This window comes from Lissotriton vulgaris, chromosome 12 (assembly GCF_964263255.1).
Source record: "Lissotriton vulgaris chromosome 12, aLisVul1.2, whole genome shotgun sequence".
NCBI lineage: Eukaryota > Metazoa > Chordata > Amphibia > Caudata > Salamandridae > Lissotriton > Lissotriton vulgaris.
In genome coordinates this window covers 748,755,952-748,768,142 of record NC_141700.1, presented here as the reverse complement: position 1 = coordinate 748,768,142, position 12,191 = coordinate 748,755,952, and the positions used below count along the sequence as shown (strand labels likewise).

General features: G+C 40.0%; 1 protein-coding gene across 1 annotated transcript in view; it reads left to right on the top strand.

Moving 5' to 3' along the window:
* The window catches only part of LOC147678568 (vomeronasal type-2 receptor 26-like), a 39,005-nt gene extending 27,876 nt beyond the window's left edge, over nucleotides 1-11,129 (top strand). The window contains exons 2-4 of the mRNA XM_086945696.1: nucleotides 6,947-7,165; nucleotides 9,984-10,107; nucleotides 10,201-11,129. Coding sequence (XP_086801822.1) covers nucleotides 6,947-7,165; nucleotides 9,984-10,107; nucleotides 10,201-11,129 — 1,272 coding nt within the window. The remainder of the gene's footprint in view (nucleotides 1-6,946; nucleotides 7,166-9,983; nucleotides 10,108-10,200) is intronic.
* The last annotated feature ends 1,062 nt before the right edge of the window (nucleotides 11,130-12,191 follow it).

Genomic DNA, 12,191 nt, shown 5'->3' with positions numbered 1-12,191 from the left:
GATGACTTCCAGTCCAGAGGACTCGCCCAATTAGTAACACATTTTGGATGGACTTGGGTGGGCATTGTAGCCACTGATGACACCTATGGACAGCTGGGGAGTCAAATAGTGCAAGAATCATTAACCAACAATGGGGCTTGTGTGGCCTTCACAGAGAACATTCTTTTAAGCAGAGTGGACAAAAATGCTTTTCATATTGCCCAAGCTATAAAAAACTCAGCTGCCACTGCCATTGTGATGTTTTCCGCTATTGGGTTCCTGATTCCTCTCTTCGATGAGCTGGTGAGGCAAAATGTAACTGGGAAGACCTGGATTGCCAGTGAAGCCTGGTCAACAGCTTTCCTCTTCCAATTTGAGAAATACTCAGAAATCCTGGCCAGCACCATAGGATTTACACTATACAGTGGAGAGATGTTAGGCTTTCAAGAGTACTTCATGAGAATACACCCTTCTAAAACTCCAGAGGACATCCTTGTGAGAAGGTTCTGGGAAGAAACCTTTGGCTGTCAGTGGTCAGATGAGGACACATTTGCGTTGAAGGACAATAAAACTAAGAAATGCACTGGGGATGAGAAACTTGAAAGCCTTCCAATCAGCAGCAATATGGACTTTAGAAGCACCTACAATACCTACAAAGCAGTTTATGCCACTGCACTGGCTTTAAAAGATCTGACAATGTGCAAAAAGGGTGACGGGCCTTTCATTGAAGAGACCTGTGCAAATATCTCAGAATTCCACCCATGGCAGGTATGTTTTTACGTGAAGCATATTATAAAGAAATCAAATTGTTATGTGAGGAAGAGAAGAGGGTATAGCACAGATAGTTCCACCACCAATATGTACCCTTTTATTAGTTACAAATAAGGTAGTACAGTACTTTATGTGTTTGATGACCGTGGCCCCAATCAGTGGCCATACATTATGATCAAAAGGCAACACCTCCACCATGACATTAGAACACCAGGGTAACATCTTTAATTCCCATCAGATTCAGATGGTGGGTTTGCATTCATAGCGCTCTGAAGAAAGCTGTTGTAATCATCACTTTAGCTAACTGAACATTTTGGCATTTTAACCTGACTACCATTGGGGCCCAGGAAAGCTACCCACTGCACTGTTTGATCATAAGCTGATTTGATGCTACTAAGACTCCTTGGCAGGTAATAGGGAGATAATTTTATCTCTGCTTTCTTGCCTTTTAAAGCCAAAAAAGCAAGATAAACCCCCTTGATAATATGCCCCCCCAGTTTACACAGTCATGGAAAGTCTCACAGCCATAAAATATCTTGTCACTATAACATATCACTGTAAACCACTGGTTAGCACTCTCTCCATTACACTGCTAGACAATTAGTGCAGGGTAACGCTGCTATTATCAGTTCATTGCTCCTTACAGCCATATACCCATTATCTTTGATGAGCAAATGTGGCTTGTTTATTCTTTGATCAGGCAACCAGAAACACCATGGACTTTAATAGTATATGTATCTAATTCATTTGATTGGCTTTGCTTGATTCAGATGACATAGCCATCTCTCCTACAACTCTGATCTGAGTAGCTTTTCATCTGAGCTGGGTTAAAGACTTTATTTTACTCAGCTTTATAAATACCTTGAGTGGTGATAGTCAGCACCAAATCCTTTCAATTGCCCCAATATCTGGACAAATGTTCAATATAAAACCTAGGTCTAGTATGTCAGAATACTGTTGATATAAATATTACACTACAAAAATGTGGTGGCCGAAATATCCACTACTAAAATATCATAAATTTATGTGTATACAGAAAAGTATAGATTAACTATGATTAACCTTACATCTGTGTACCCTAATGATGTATATATCAATAAGGTACATGTCTGGGCCAGGTTAATAAATATAAGCAGTAAGGTGTATCCTGGTGCTGTCAAGCGGAGTCTTTTTTAATGTTTTTATAGGCTTGTTCATTTTAAGCTGCTGAATAGGAGTTACATTCTCCGAACATGATTAGTCCAAGTAAAAACTCTGCTGCATCGTTATTCACAAGCCATGCTTGCCATCTAATATGGGAATGCCACAATATTCAGAATTCCTACTGAGTATATTTGAGGAGATCAGCATAATTCTGGGAAAACCATCTGTGACAGATGCTGAATATTTGTATATGTTAGAGCATATTTGCAGATGTATAATTCTAACTAATGTTTATCTGAATACTGATTCCTGTTTGCTCTGACATATAAACAAATATTTAAAACAGTTCATGCCTGATAGCTTAACTGCTACAAATGTTCTATGACATCATCTATTTTTTCCAAGGGTTAGAAGCATAATTTGGAAAAAATATGACATTTTTTGTCCAAGCTTTTGACAGAAATACTTTGATCATGCCTCTGTCTTTGTGGACTGCGAGAAACTTTGGATTATGGGGTGAACTATCAAATACTCCAATAATACTATTGGTACTAGAATCAATGCTAGCACCATCCAGATCTTTGGTGTTACTAAAGAGATTGGAGCTGAAATGAGAAGTGCTATTGCTACTATGTTTAAACTTTAATATGTGCTGCAATGGGATCTTAAAACACATGCAGAATAATTTGCGTGAAAATTTTAGACAGTTGCCTGTTGAATTTGCTACCTGTATTGCTTTATAAACTTTATATTTGGAACAAACTACCTGACTGTATGTGTGTACGGGTATCTTACCATAGGCGCCCTTCAAAAGGAGGCAGAATATATGATCAAACATATTCCTATTAAGAGAGAGTGTTTCTTGAAAAAACTGTCGATCTTTATATCCATTCAGAGTTCCAAGCTCTGATTAATTTTCATGAATACATACTGGGATATATTTTAATTGCATAGAGCTTTCTCATCTGTTCTTTTTAATTTTCATCCTTTCTCTTGTAATATTCATGTAATAGGTACATTATAATTCATATTTAAACATCAGCCCTAGTATATCAAGCGGTTGTTTTCTACATACTGACCTTGGAATATTATTCTGTGAAAAAAAAGAGCCACTACACTGTAAAAGGACAACTAAATAAATAATGGGGATGGAGACTTAATCCAAATTAGAATAGGTGGCAGACCAGGAACCCGATGAAGAGATCCTGTGCTATGAAATATTGACAGTTAATTAAATAATGTATTTATTTATTGAAGATGTTGCGTGGCATGTAATAGACCAAAGGAAAGTAAAAACACTTCACAGAGATTCTGATTTATAAAGAAAAACATGGACATTCACTTAGTATAAGAATGAGATGAGATACAAAAAAATATCAAAAGGTTCAAATTATTTATAACCTGAAGTAGAGCAGTGAAAGGTATGATAGGCATTGGTGCATCTGTCCATGGTTAAATCACAACGATTTATCAAACAATTGTATTGCGTACAATTTACATTAGGAACACTTTAGGCCATGATCCATTCGCCAAGGTAAGTCCAGTTCACAGACATGGAACATTTGTTGGCTTGTTTCAGTTGCAAATAGAAACCATTAATTAGTTAATTAGTTATTCCTTGAATTATAGGTTTTTTTCAGTTGCTATAACAGATAAAAAAAAGAGTTTGTCCTGTAAATGGGCGGGTCTGAATTCTGCAGTGTTGGTATCCATTCAGTGAAGGATTTGTTAAAGGTTTTTTTTCTCTCTTCAGACAATGAATTCCAACAGAAAGATCTTTGCACTATGATACAACAAGTTTTTTTAGAGAAATAGTTCAGTGTCTTAGAGTGGAAAGATTTATTAATAATGCAAGTCAATTTCAAGATGGTTGTCTGTCAGAATATCTAGGACAAAAATATAGTGTGGCCAGAAGAACTGGGACAAGAGTATTGAGAAGGTGAGTACAAATAGATAAGTATATGTTTTTTATTCTTAGCTCCAAATTTAGGCTTTGTTATGATACATATATGTCACCAAGGTACATATATCTGTAGTTAGACATGTGTGATATGGCCAAACTTCCTGGTCCTTTAAGCGAGCCACAGAGCTACATGAATAGCTGCTTTCAGGGTAGAGAGGTGAAGCCTTGGTATAACTGTTAACAGGGAGTTATAAGTGTCTAATCTAGAGAAGTCCAGGGATTGGAGAAATTCTTATTTGTAAATGGCATCTCAAAATGGGGCTGATGTGGGTTTAAAGACTGCCATACTTATTTAACAGGATGTCCCAGAATTTTACTCAATGGATTATGAAGAACTGAAAGGCGAGGATATTGAGGGCGTTTAGCGAACATTGCCCTGGTATTGAGCAGTTAGGTTTTAAAATCAGTAGGAGTTCAATTTTCGAAGGATTCATTTTGAGATTGTGGTTGTTCATCCAAGAATGTATTTTTTTGCATGTCTAAAGGCAGACTTTTTGAGAGATAGTCTCGGATACACCATTTGTCTCATCTAAATTGCAATGATAGGAGTTTGGAGTATTATGATAGGACGTTGGAGTATTAGCAAAGTTATGCATGGTTCCATACTGTAGAGGTTATAGAACATTAGGGTACGTATTTTTGGGGATACATGAAGCTGGAGCGGGTATTTAGGACTTTTATTGACTCCGAGATGTTGTACAGATATGAAATTATACAGATAAGACAGGAGTATAACCCATAGACCAAGTCAGGACTGGGTAGGTAAGGTGCAATTAGAATACAATGTCCTGAAAGGTAAAAGTCAATAGACAATTGTTCATAGCATGCACATAGCATTACTTAGGTGGGCAAGAAGGAGATAACTCATTTTTTTGTCAAAAGGTACTTATTCAGCTTTATGTGGTAACATTCATTTCAAGGTCGGATATACACAGTTAGAAACAGCACTGCATAGAATGTATTGACAACCACACGGAACTTGGTGCAGCAAACGTGAATAAATAGTGCAGGTGGCGACGCAAGTGAGAGAAAACAGCGTAGTCGGCGCACTGTGCATAAAGCCACTAAAGAAAAGTGCGCCTATTAGTCAGGCTGACCCAACAGCCTGACTAATAGGCACACTTTTCTTTAGTGGCTTTAGACCTGCACCAAAATTAACTGTGCCCACTGTGATATCACAATGTCACATGCGCCGTTCTAGCCACCCACTGTAAATAGTCTGCACTTTATGCACAGTGCGCCGACCACGCTGTTTTCTCTCACTTGCTCGCCACCTGCACTATTTATTCACGTTTGCTGCACCAAGTTCCGCGTGGTTGTCAATACATTCTATGCAGTGCTGTTTCTAACTGTGTATATCCGACCTTGAAATGAATGTTACCACATAAAGCTGAATAAGTACCTTTTGACAAAAAAATGAGTTATCTCCTTCTTGCCCACCTAAGTAATGCTATGTGCATGCTATGAACAATTGTCTATTGACTTTTACCTTTCAGGACATTGTATTCTAATTGTACAGATATGAAAAGCATGATTTAATACCAATTCACTGAGACCCATCCTTTCATCAAGAATCTTAAGGCAAGAGGGATGGCTGATGGTGTTGAGTGTCACAGGGAGATTAAGGAGGGTGATGAGGCAGAAGTCACTTTGTCCAGGAGTACATAATTTACAGTTCGAAGTATTGCAATCTCAGTGCCTCAACCCATCCTGAAACCTGACTGGACAGCCTCAAGAAGACATTTATAGGCAATTAACAAAATAAGTTGGATTTTAACACAGTTTTTCAAGACCTTGGCCAGGAAGAGAAGAATTGCTACCAGTTGATACTTGTCCAACTGTTCCAGATCGATCACTGAATTTTTCAGGAGGGTGATGGCTTGACCAGCTGAAAGGCAATTTGGGATGATGACTTGTGATAGTGATGTATAAATTCATTTTATCCCGAATGGTGTCAAGGAGAGGCTAATCTCATTACATTTGCAGGAAGGAACAGGGACTGTGAGGAAGGTAGAAGGTTTCAGTGTTCGTGCTGTTGGGTACAGCTCAGGTTGGTTATTTCTCTGAATTCGTACCTAATGGATATGAATTTCTTTATCAATTCCATAGTACCCGGATATGTTTGTGTCAGTGTAAACAGAAGCTTTGATGATTTCATGAACCTCCTGAGATTTTAAGTATGTCCGATGCAGAGGGAATGTGTTATGATTAGTTTAATGAACAAGAAAACAAATCTTAAAATGGATACTGGCAGATACGGGGAGCCGGCAGAAGTCATATTGTACGGTGGTAACATGGTTGAATTTATTTGTAGAATGAATCAATGTAACAGTGGATTGTAGTACAACTTTAAGCAGAGCAAGTTATGTAGTGTGGATCCAAAGTCAATTCTTAGAGAATGAACAGAGGTTTTCTGATGTTCTGGGGAGATGAGGTGAATTTTCTTCAGAGAGTATTGATGAACGTCTGCAGCTGTTGCCTCCTTAATTATAAGAAGAGTATGTGTTTGTGATAGATAATGAGTTAAGCTAAGTATCTGGCAGATGGGGTTTGGGCTGTTGAGAAGCCCTACAATGTTTGCAAACCTAGAGGCTTAATTAGCTCTTGGCCAACTCAACTACTAGATTGTACCAGAGGTGTCTGTGTTTTCAGAGCCATGGCGGCTAGTCTGAACACTCTCACCCTTCCCATGCTTATGTGCATATGCGAGTTACTGAATAACATATCACCTGCATACATATGCTGCTTTGTCATGCAGTGGGTAGCAACGAGGTGTGTAGAATCTGTGCTTGCTGCGTCACCTTCCCTGTGCTCCCCAACAGTGGACTCTAAGGCTGCCATCAAACATGTGAAAGCAATATTTTTGTTTTCCAGTGCTTTGAGTTTCATATGTCTGCCTTCCTTAATTATACCATGAGGAAGATTTCATTTAAAAAACGTTATAAAGCTTTGCTGTTCTTAAACATTCGTATTTCTTAAGAAAAATAGCATCTTAGCAATATAAGAAGGGTGGTTCAAAAGTGAACACTTAATGGAGCAAGACTTGCAAAGGAATTCTTCAAACCCACTTCTACCCTGCTTCATTCCCAGCTCCTTTACTACATCAAGAAGGTGAGGTTTAGAAGCGAAGACACAACAGCATTCTTTGATGAACATGGCAACCCACCAGCACGGTACGACATTGTAAACTGGCAGCGGAATCCCAAAGGGAACATCATGCACATGAAAGTGGGCACCTATGACTCCAGTGCACCGAACACTTTTACAATCAACACCAGCGCTGTTCAATGGACAACAACGAACAGACAGGTAGGCAAATTTCAGGAGGAAATTTCATACATCTGCTTACTTTATCTTATTTGCTATCAGCCATATATGGGGCTGAAGGCCCAGATTTAATAGTTTATCACACAGCGCAGTGCAGCAGCTGCAAAAGATGTGCTGCACTGCATGTGAAGGAGAGTACAAGAGAGTGCCATAGTTACAGAAATGTGCCACTCTCCTCCCCTCTTCTCAAAGCTGATGCAGAAATGTGCAGCTGTGTGCCAAGGACACACCTTTACACCATAGTGCAAGGGGGTCTCCATGAGTCTAGAACAGGTTTGGTACATTTTGCATGCAAAGTCGGAAAAGGAAGGAGAAATAGAAGCATTTCTCTATCGTAGCGCCTAATGAAATGGGTGCAGGTTAGGCTCAGATGTCTGTATTGGGGGTGAGTGTTTGACAATGTTCTGCATCCAATCCATCATCTTTTAGTGTTGGGCCAATAGTAGTAGTTCACTAATCATGTGGCCAAAGTAGTGTTTGCCATCTGACTGCGCCCTCTAAAGAAATAGATTCAGGGCTACACTTGCCCTGGCAATGGAGAAAACATACACACTGTAACACAAACAAGTGATATACCTCATAACCTGCACATACAATCTTAAATGTAGGCATGACTACGAGAAAAATAAGCACCAGGATATGTGAGCACAGGAGCACTATCAGGTGCAGATGCAACGCTACAAAAATGGTGGAACATTACATATTCACTGGACACTCTGTTACAGATCTCAAGTGGGTCACCCTAGGACAAGTCAATGAAGGAACAAGAAACCTAAGAAAATCCTCTTTTTTATACTGTAATAGACAAACACCCCATGTATACCCAGTAAAATGTATTGAGAAAGCATCATGAAACCACTTTCCATTTGTGTCTTTTTCACCTCTGTATTTGTTAGCGCTCACTGTGCCAACCTCACAATGAGGTTTCACTTTTTTCATCATTTTTTAGCATGTTTTTAGGCACCCCAGTTTGTATTTCAGCAATTTCCTTTCCGTGGGTTTCCTATATATACAGTACCCAACAAAACACCAGTTTCTGCATTTATCCCTTTGTAACCAGGTGGAGAAACTTCAGTTCCCTACATCCCTAGCCCTTGTGACTTACCCTTCCAGTACAAAATACTACGCACAGACTCACTTTATCCATTTTCCCACTTTGTATGTGTGCTGTAAAGTGCAGCATGTATGCAGAGTCGAAAAAGGCAGGAGAAATGACACGTTTTTTAATCCCTTGTGCCTACTTGAAAAGAGTGCCATTTCTCACTCTAAACTCAATCTACTTTATTTAGTACATTAGGCTTACAGTAAGAAACCTTGGTTGGTTGCATGTGAAAGCCCATGTACCACCCTTGCTACGCCCCCATGGTGTGAAGTATGCACTGCTTCACATTACTTTTCTGTTATTTTCAGCACTAAACAAGTTTGGTGCTGGATAGTAAATTGGGGAAAAATATTTTGCGCTGATTTGAATCACTTTTGTGACACAAACATGGTGCAAAATCTTAGTAAATATCTCCCTTTATTTCTTATAGACACCTGTGTGTACATGATGAACGCAATCCTAAATATGATTTGCTTTTATTCACCTTTCTGTGTGTGCTTTTATATGTGTATATGTCATGTCTGAGGTTTTGGATGGTAAAGTCATGTGTCTGCATGCCCTGTCACATATGTCGACCTATATGTCTTAGGGTTACTATGTACTTTTCTGGTTCTTAAGAAAGACTATTTACCATTTGTGGCACTAGATAGAGGCTGAAACATGTTGATCCATTGATGTATGGGATCACGATACCCATACAGATCTCACTGTTTTTATTCTCCCCAAAGGACCTTGCTAGTAAATAGGATTTAGGAACCTGAAGGTGATTTTTGCTTGCTTTGGCTCTTCCTTAGACAATGAGCTGCTCTTACATACTGCACTGAGCCCAGCCACTCACACTAGGTGCAGTTGGTGAAGATCCAATGATAACGCATGCCACTGGTGGTACCTGTTGGTGAGGAGCCTACTAATATATCCATGAGATTCTAGAGAAGTAAAAATGTGCCTGGGTGCACATCCCGCACCATCTCAAAATATACTGAGACCAGATAACTGACCTCTGGGAAATTAGGAGGTTGTTTCTAAACAGGCTAAACCTCTCATGTGAAATTATTTGTGTTATACTTGGTCATACTCCAAAGAAATATAACCTGGTCACCATTTAGTCATACTTTGACTCAGGGAGAAGAGTCAGACCCTTGGCTTAGCTCTAACTCACAATTCTCTGACCTGCCCACCTCCTCATGTTGAACTTCATGGTCTGTGATAGGAAGACTTTGAGAGAGCTTTCACACTTGTCTTAAGCCCCATCTTATCAGTATAATGTCAGACACTTGGGAAAGCAAACGTGGCAAAGAGGCTACCATGATGCATTTCCCTCTCTCTATCTATGGTTTTCAAAAATGACTGAACTTTGTAACTAATCATGCTGAGCATCTTTAGACCCACTGTCACCTGTTGCTTGTCATCAATTATTAAAGCTTCTTTCACTCACCTGACAGCATCAACATCAATGTCACCTGTGGAAATAGGCGATAACATTTGCAATATATTTGTTCTCATTATGTGAAGTTCAAATAAGAAGAACTTCTCCAAATGAATACCAAATATTCACATTCTTTACACCTACCTCATCTTTTTTGTAGCTTGGATATATTTTGTAGACAGATCTCCGTTGTGCTGCAATGACAATATTGATCTCTGCTTCAATCAATCTTATTTGTTATGGTTAAGCATGGCTCTATTTTCTCCTTTCAGGTCCCTATCTCTGTGTGCTCTCCCAGCTGTCCAAAAGGATTCCGGAAAGCCATCAGACCAGGAAAGTCAGTGTGTTGCTTTCAATGCTTTCCATGCAGATTAGGGGAAATATCAAACGTAACAGGTAGGATGCCCAGCACAAGAATGACCTCCTGTTAAAATCTTACATTTGTTAAGTAAAGTGCTCTTACATACTTTTCCATGTTTCCTTTTCTAGATTCCATTGAATGCTTTAAATGCCCCTGGGATCAGTGGTCCAATGACGATAGAGATCAATGCATTCCAAAAAACACAGACTTTCTTTCCTATGAGGAAACCTTTGGATCTATTTTGGCAGCAAGCAGCATTTTCTCTTCAGTGATTCCTATTATCATTATAACACTCTTTTTTCACTACAGGAATACGCCCATTGTGAAAGCAAACAATACTAGCCTCAGCTACCTCCTGCTCTTGTCCCTCACCTTGTGCTTTCTCTGCTCACTGACTTTTATTGGTTACCCCACAGAAATGAAATGCCTCCTGAGGCAGGCGGCCTTTGGCATTACCTTTGCACTTTGTGTCTCTTGCATCTTGGCCAAAACCGTCATTGTGGTCATCGCCTTCAAAGCCACCAAACCAAACAGCAACTTAAGAAGATGGGTTGGACCTCAACTGTCGTGTACGATCATAATTGCTGGTACACTAGTTCAGGTAGTTCTCTGTGCACTTTGGTTGGTATTTGCACCCCCTTTCTCAGAATATAACATTCACATTCATCCTGGGCTGATAATAGTTGAGTGCAATGAAGGATCTCCCATTGCTTTCTGGTGCATGCTGGGATATCTTGGTTTTCTGGCCATGATTAGTTTCATAATTGCCTTCTTGGCTAGGAAGCTGCCTGACAGCTTCAACGAAGCCAGATTCATCACCTTCAGCATGCTTGCTTTCCTCAGCGTATGGGTTTCATTTATTCCAGCCTATCTCAGCACTCGAGGCAAGTACATGGTGGCCATGGAGATTTTTGCTATCTTATCTTCCAGCTCATCCTTGGTTTCCTGTTTATTCTTCCCCAAATGCTACATCATCTTGTTTAGATCAGAGATCAACACTAAGGAATATCTGATGGGGCGGTATGCAGGCCAGAGCAAGAAGGTGAAAAGGATGTAAAACATTACATTTGTGTTATATTGGGTTTAAACTTACAACCACAAAAAACTCACGCCCAGTCCTTAGGGGACTTTATTGAATGCTTTGCTTCTTGCACTAGGACATACGGATCCTGATTTCCTCAAACGTGTTGTGTGTGATTAGATTACTATGTACAGTGCTTTATTAATAAATTATATTGGTGGTATCAACATGGATTCAAAGATTCTAAAGGCAACACAATCAAGCGTAAAACACTTTTGATTAAAGTGGTAGACCTCAAGATAAGTTGCAACGGGCTCATTTTATGCATACAGTGAGTTGTCAAAGTGTGGGAGCACAAGTTGTAGGGAATTCACTGTCTGATGAAGCAGACAATTCTGCAGTTGCAACTGTTACTGTTCTTGTAAATACTCATTCTAAAATGAAAATAGATTCTAATACCTTAGCTGCTGCTAATGCTGATAGAGATGGCACCCCTTTACTTAAGGGATTGATTGATTCCCAATCAAAATCGCAGACTAGCTTTAGTGATAGCTACACATGAGGATGTTGCTTCTGCACATGCGGTTGTGGCGGCCTCAATTTCACTGCTACAGCAACATTATTGGTGGTGTGGTGTGGCTCACTGGTTAGAGGCGGCAGACCCGGGAGCAGAGGACGGCTCGGGACCAGGGTTCAATTCCCGATGCAGCAGGGTCGTGAACCAGGGTCAGCGGACTCGATAATTCTCGCCTCGGTGCCTACTCTTACCAAGGATCACACTCGGCAACTCTGGGCATTAGCTTGCCTCATCTCCACAACGGCCCCACACAAACGCTGGGGATGCCTGGTTTCACCTTGGAGATACCCAGGAGGGAACATCTCACAGGGAAAGCCAGGACGGGTTCCCCAGCGGTCTATAGCGCCAGGACGCCTCCGGGTAGCAGTGCGCTTTACAAGACACACACATTTACATTTACATCAACAGGCCAATATGTATGTCCTTGTGAAATATGACAGCAAATTAAAGCCTCCACTGTGGCGCGTCCACTGCAGACACACCTGTTAATTTCTAACAGACCTTTTAGCTGCATTTAATTC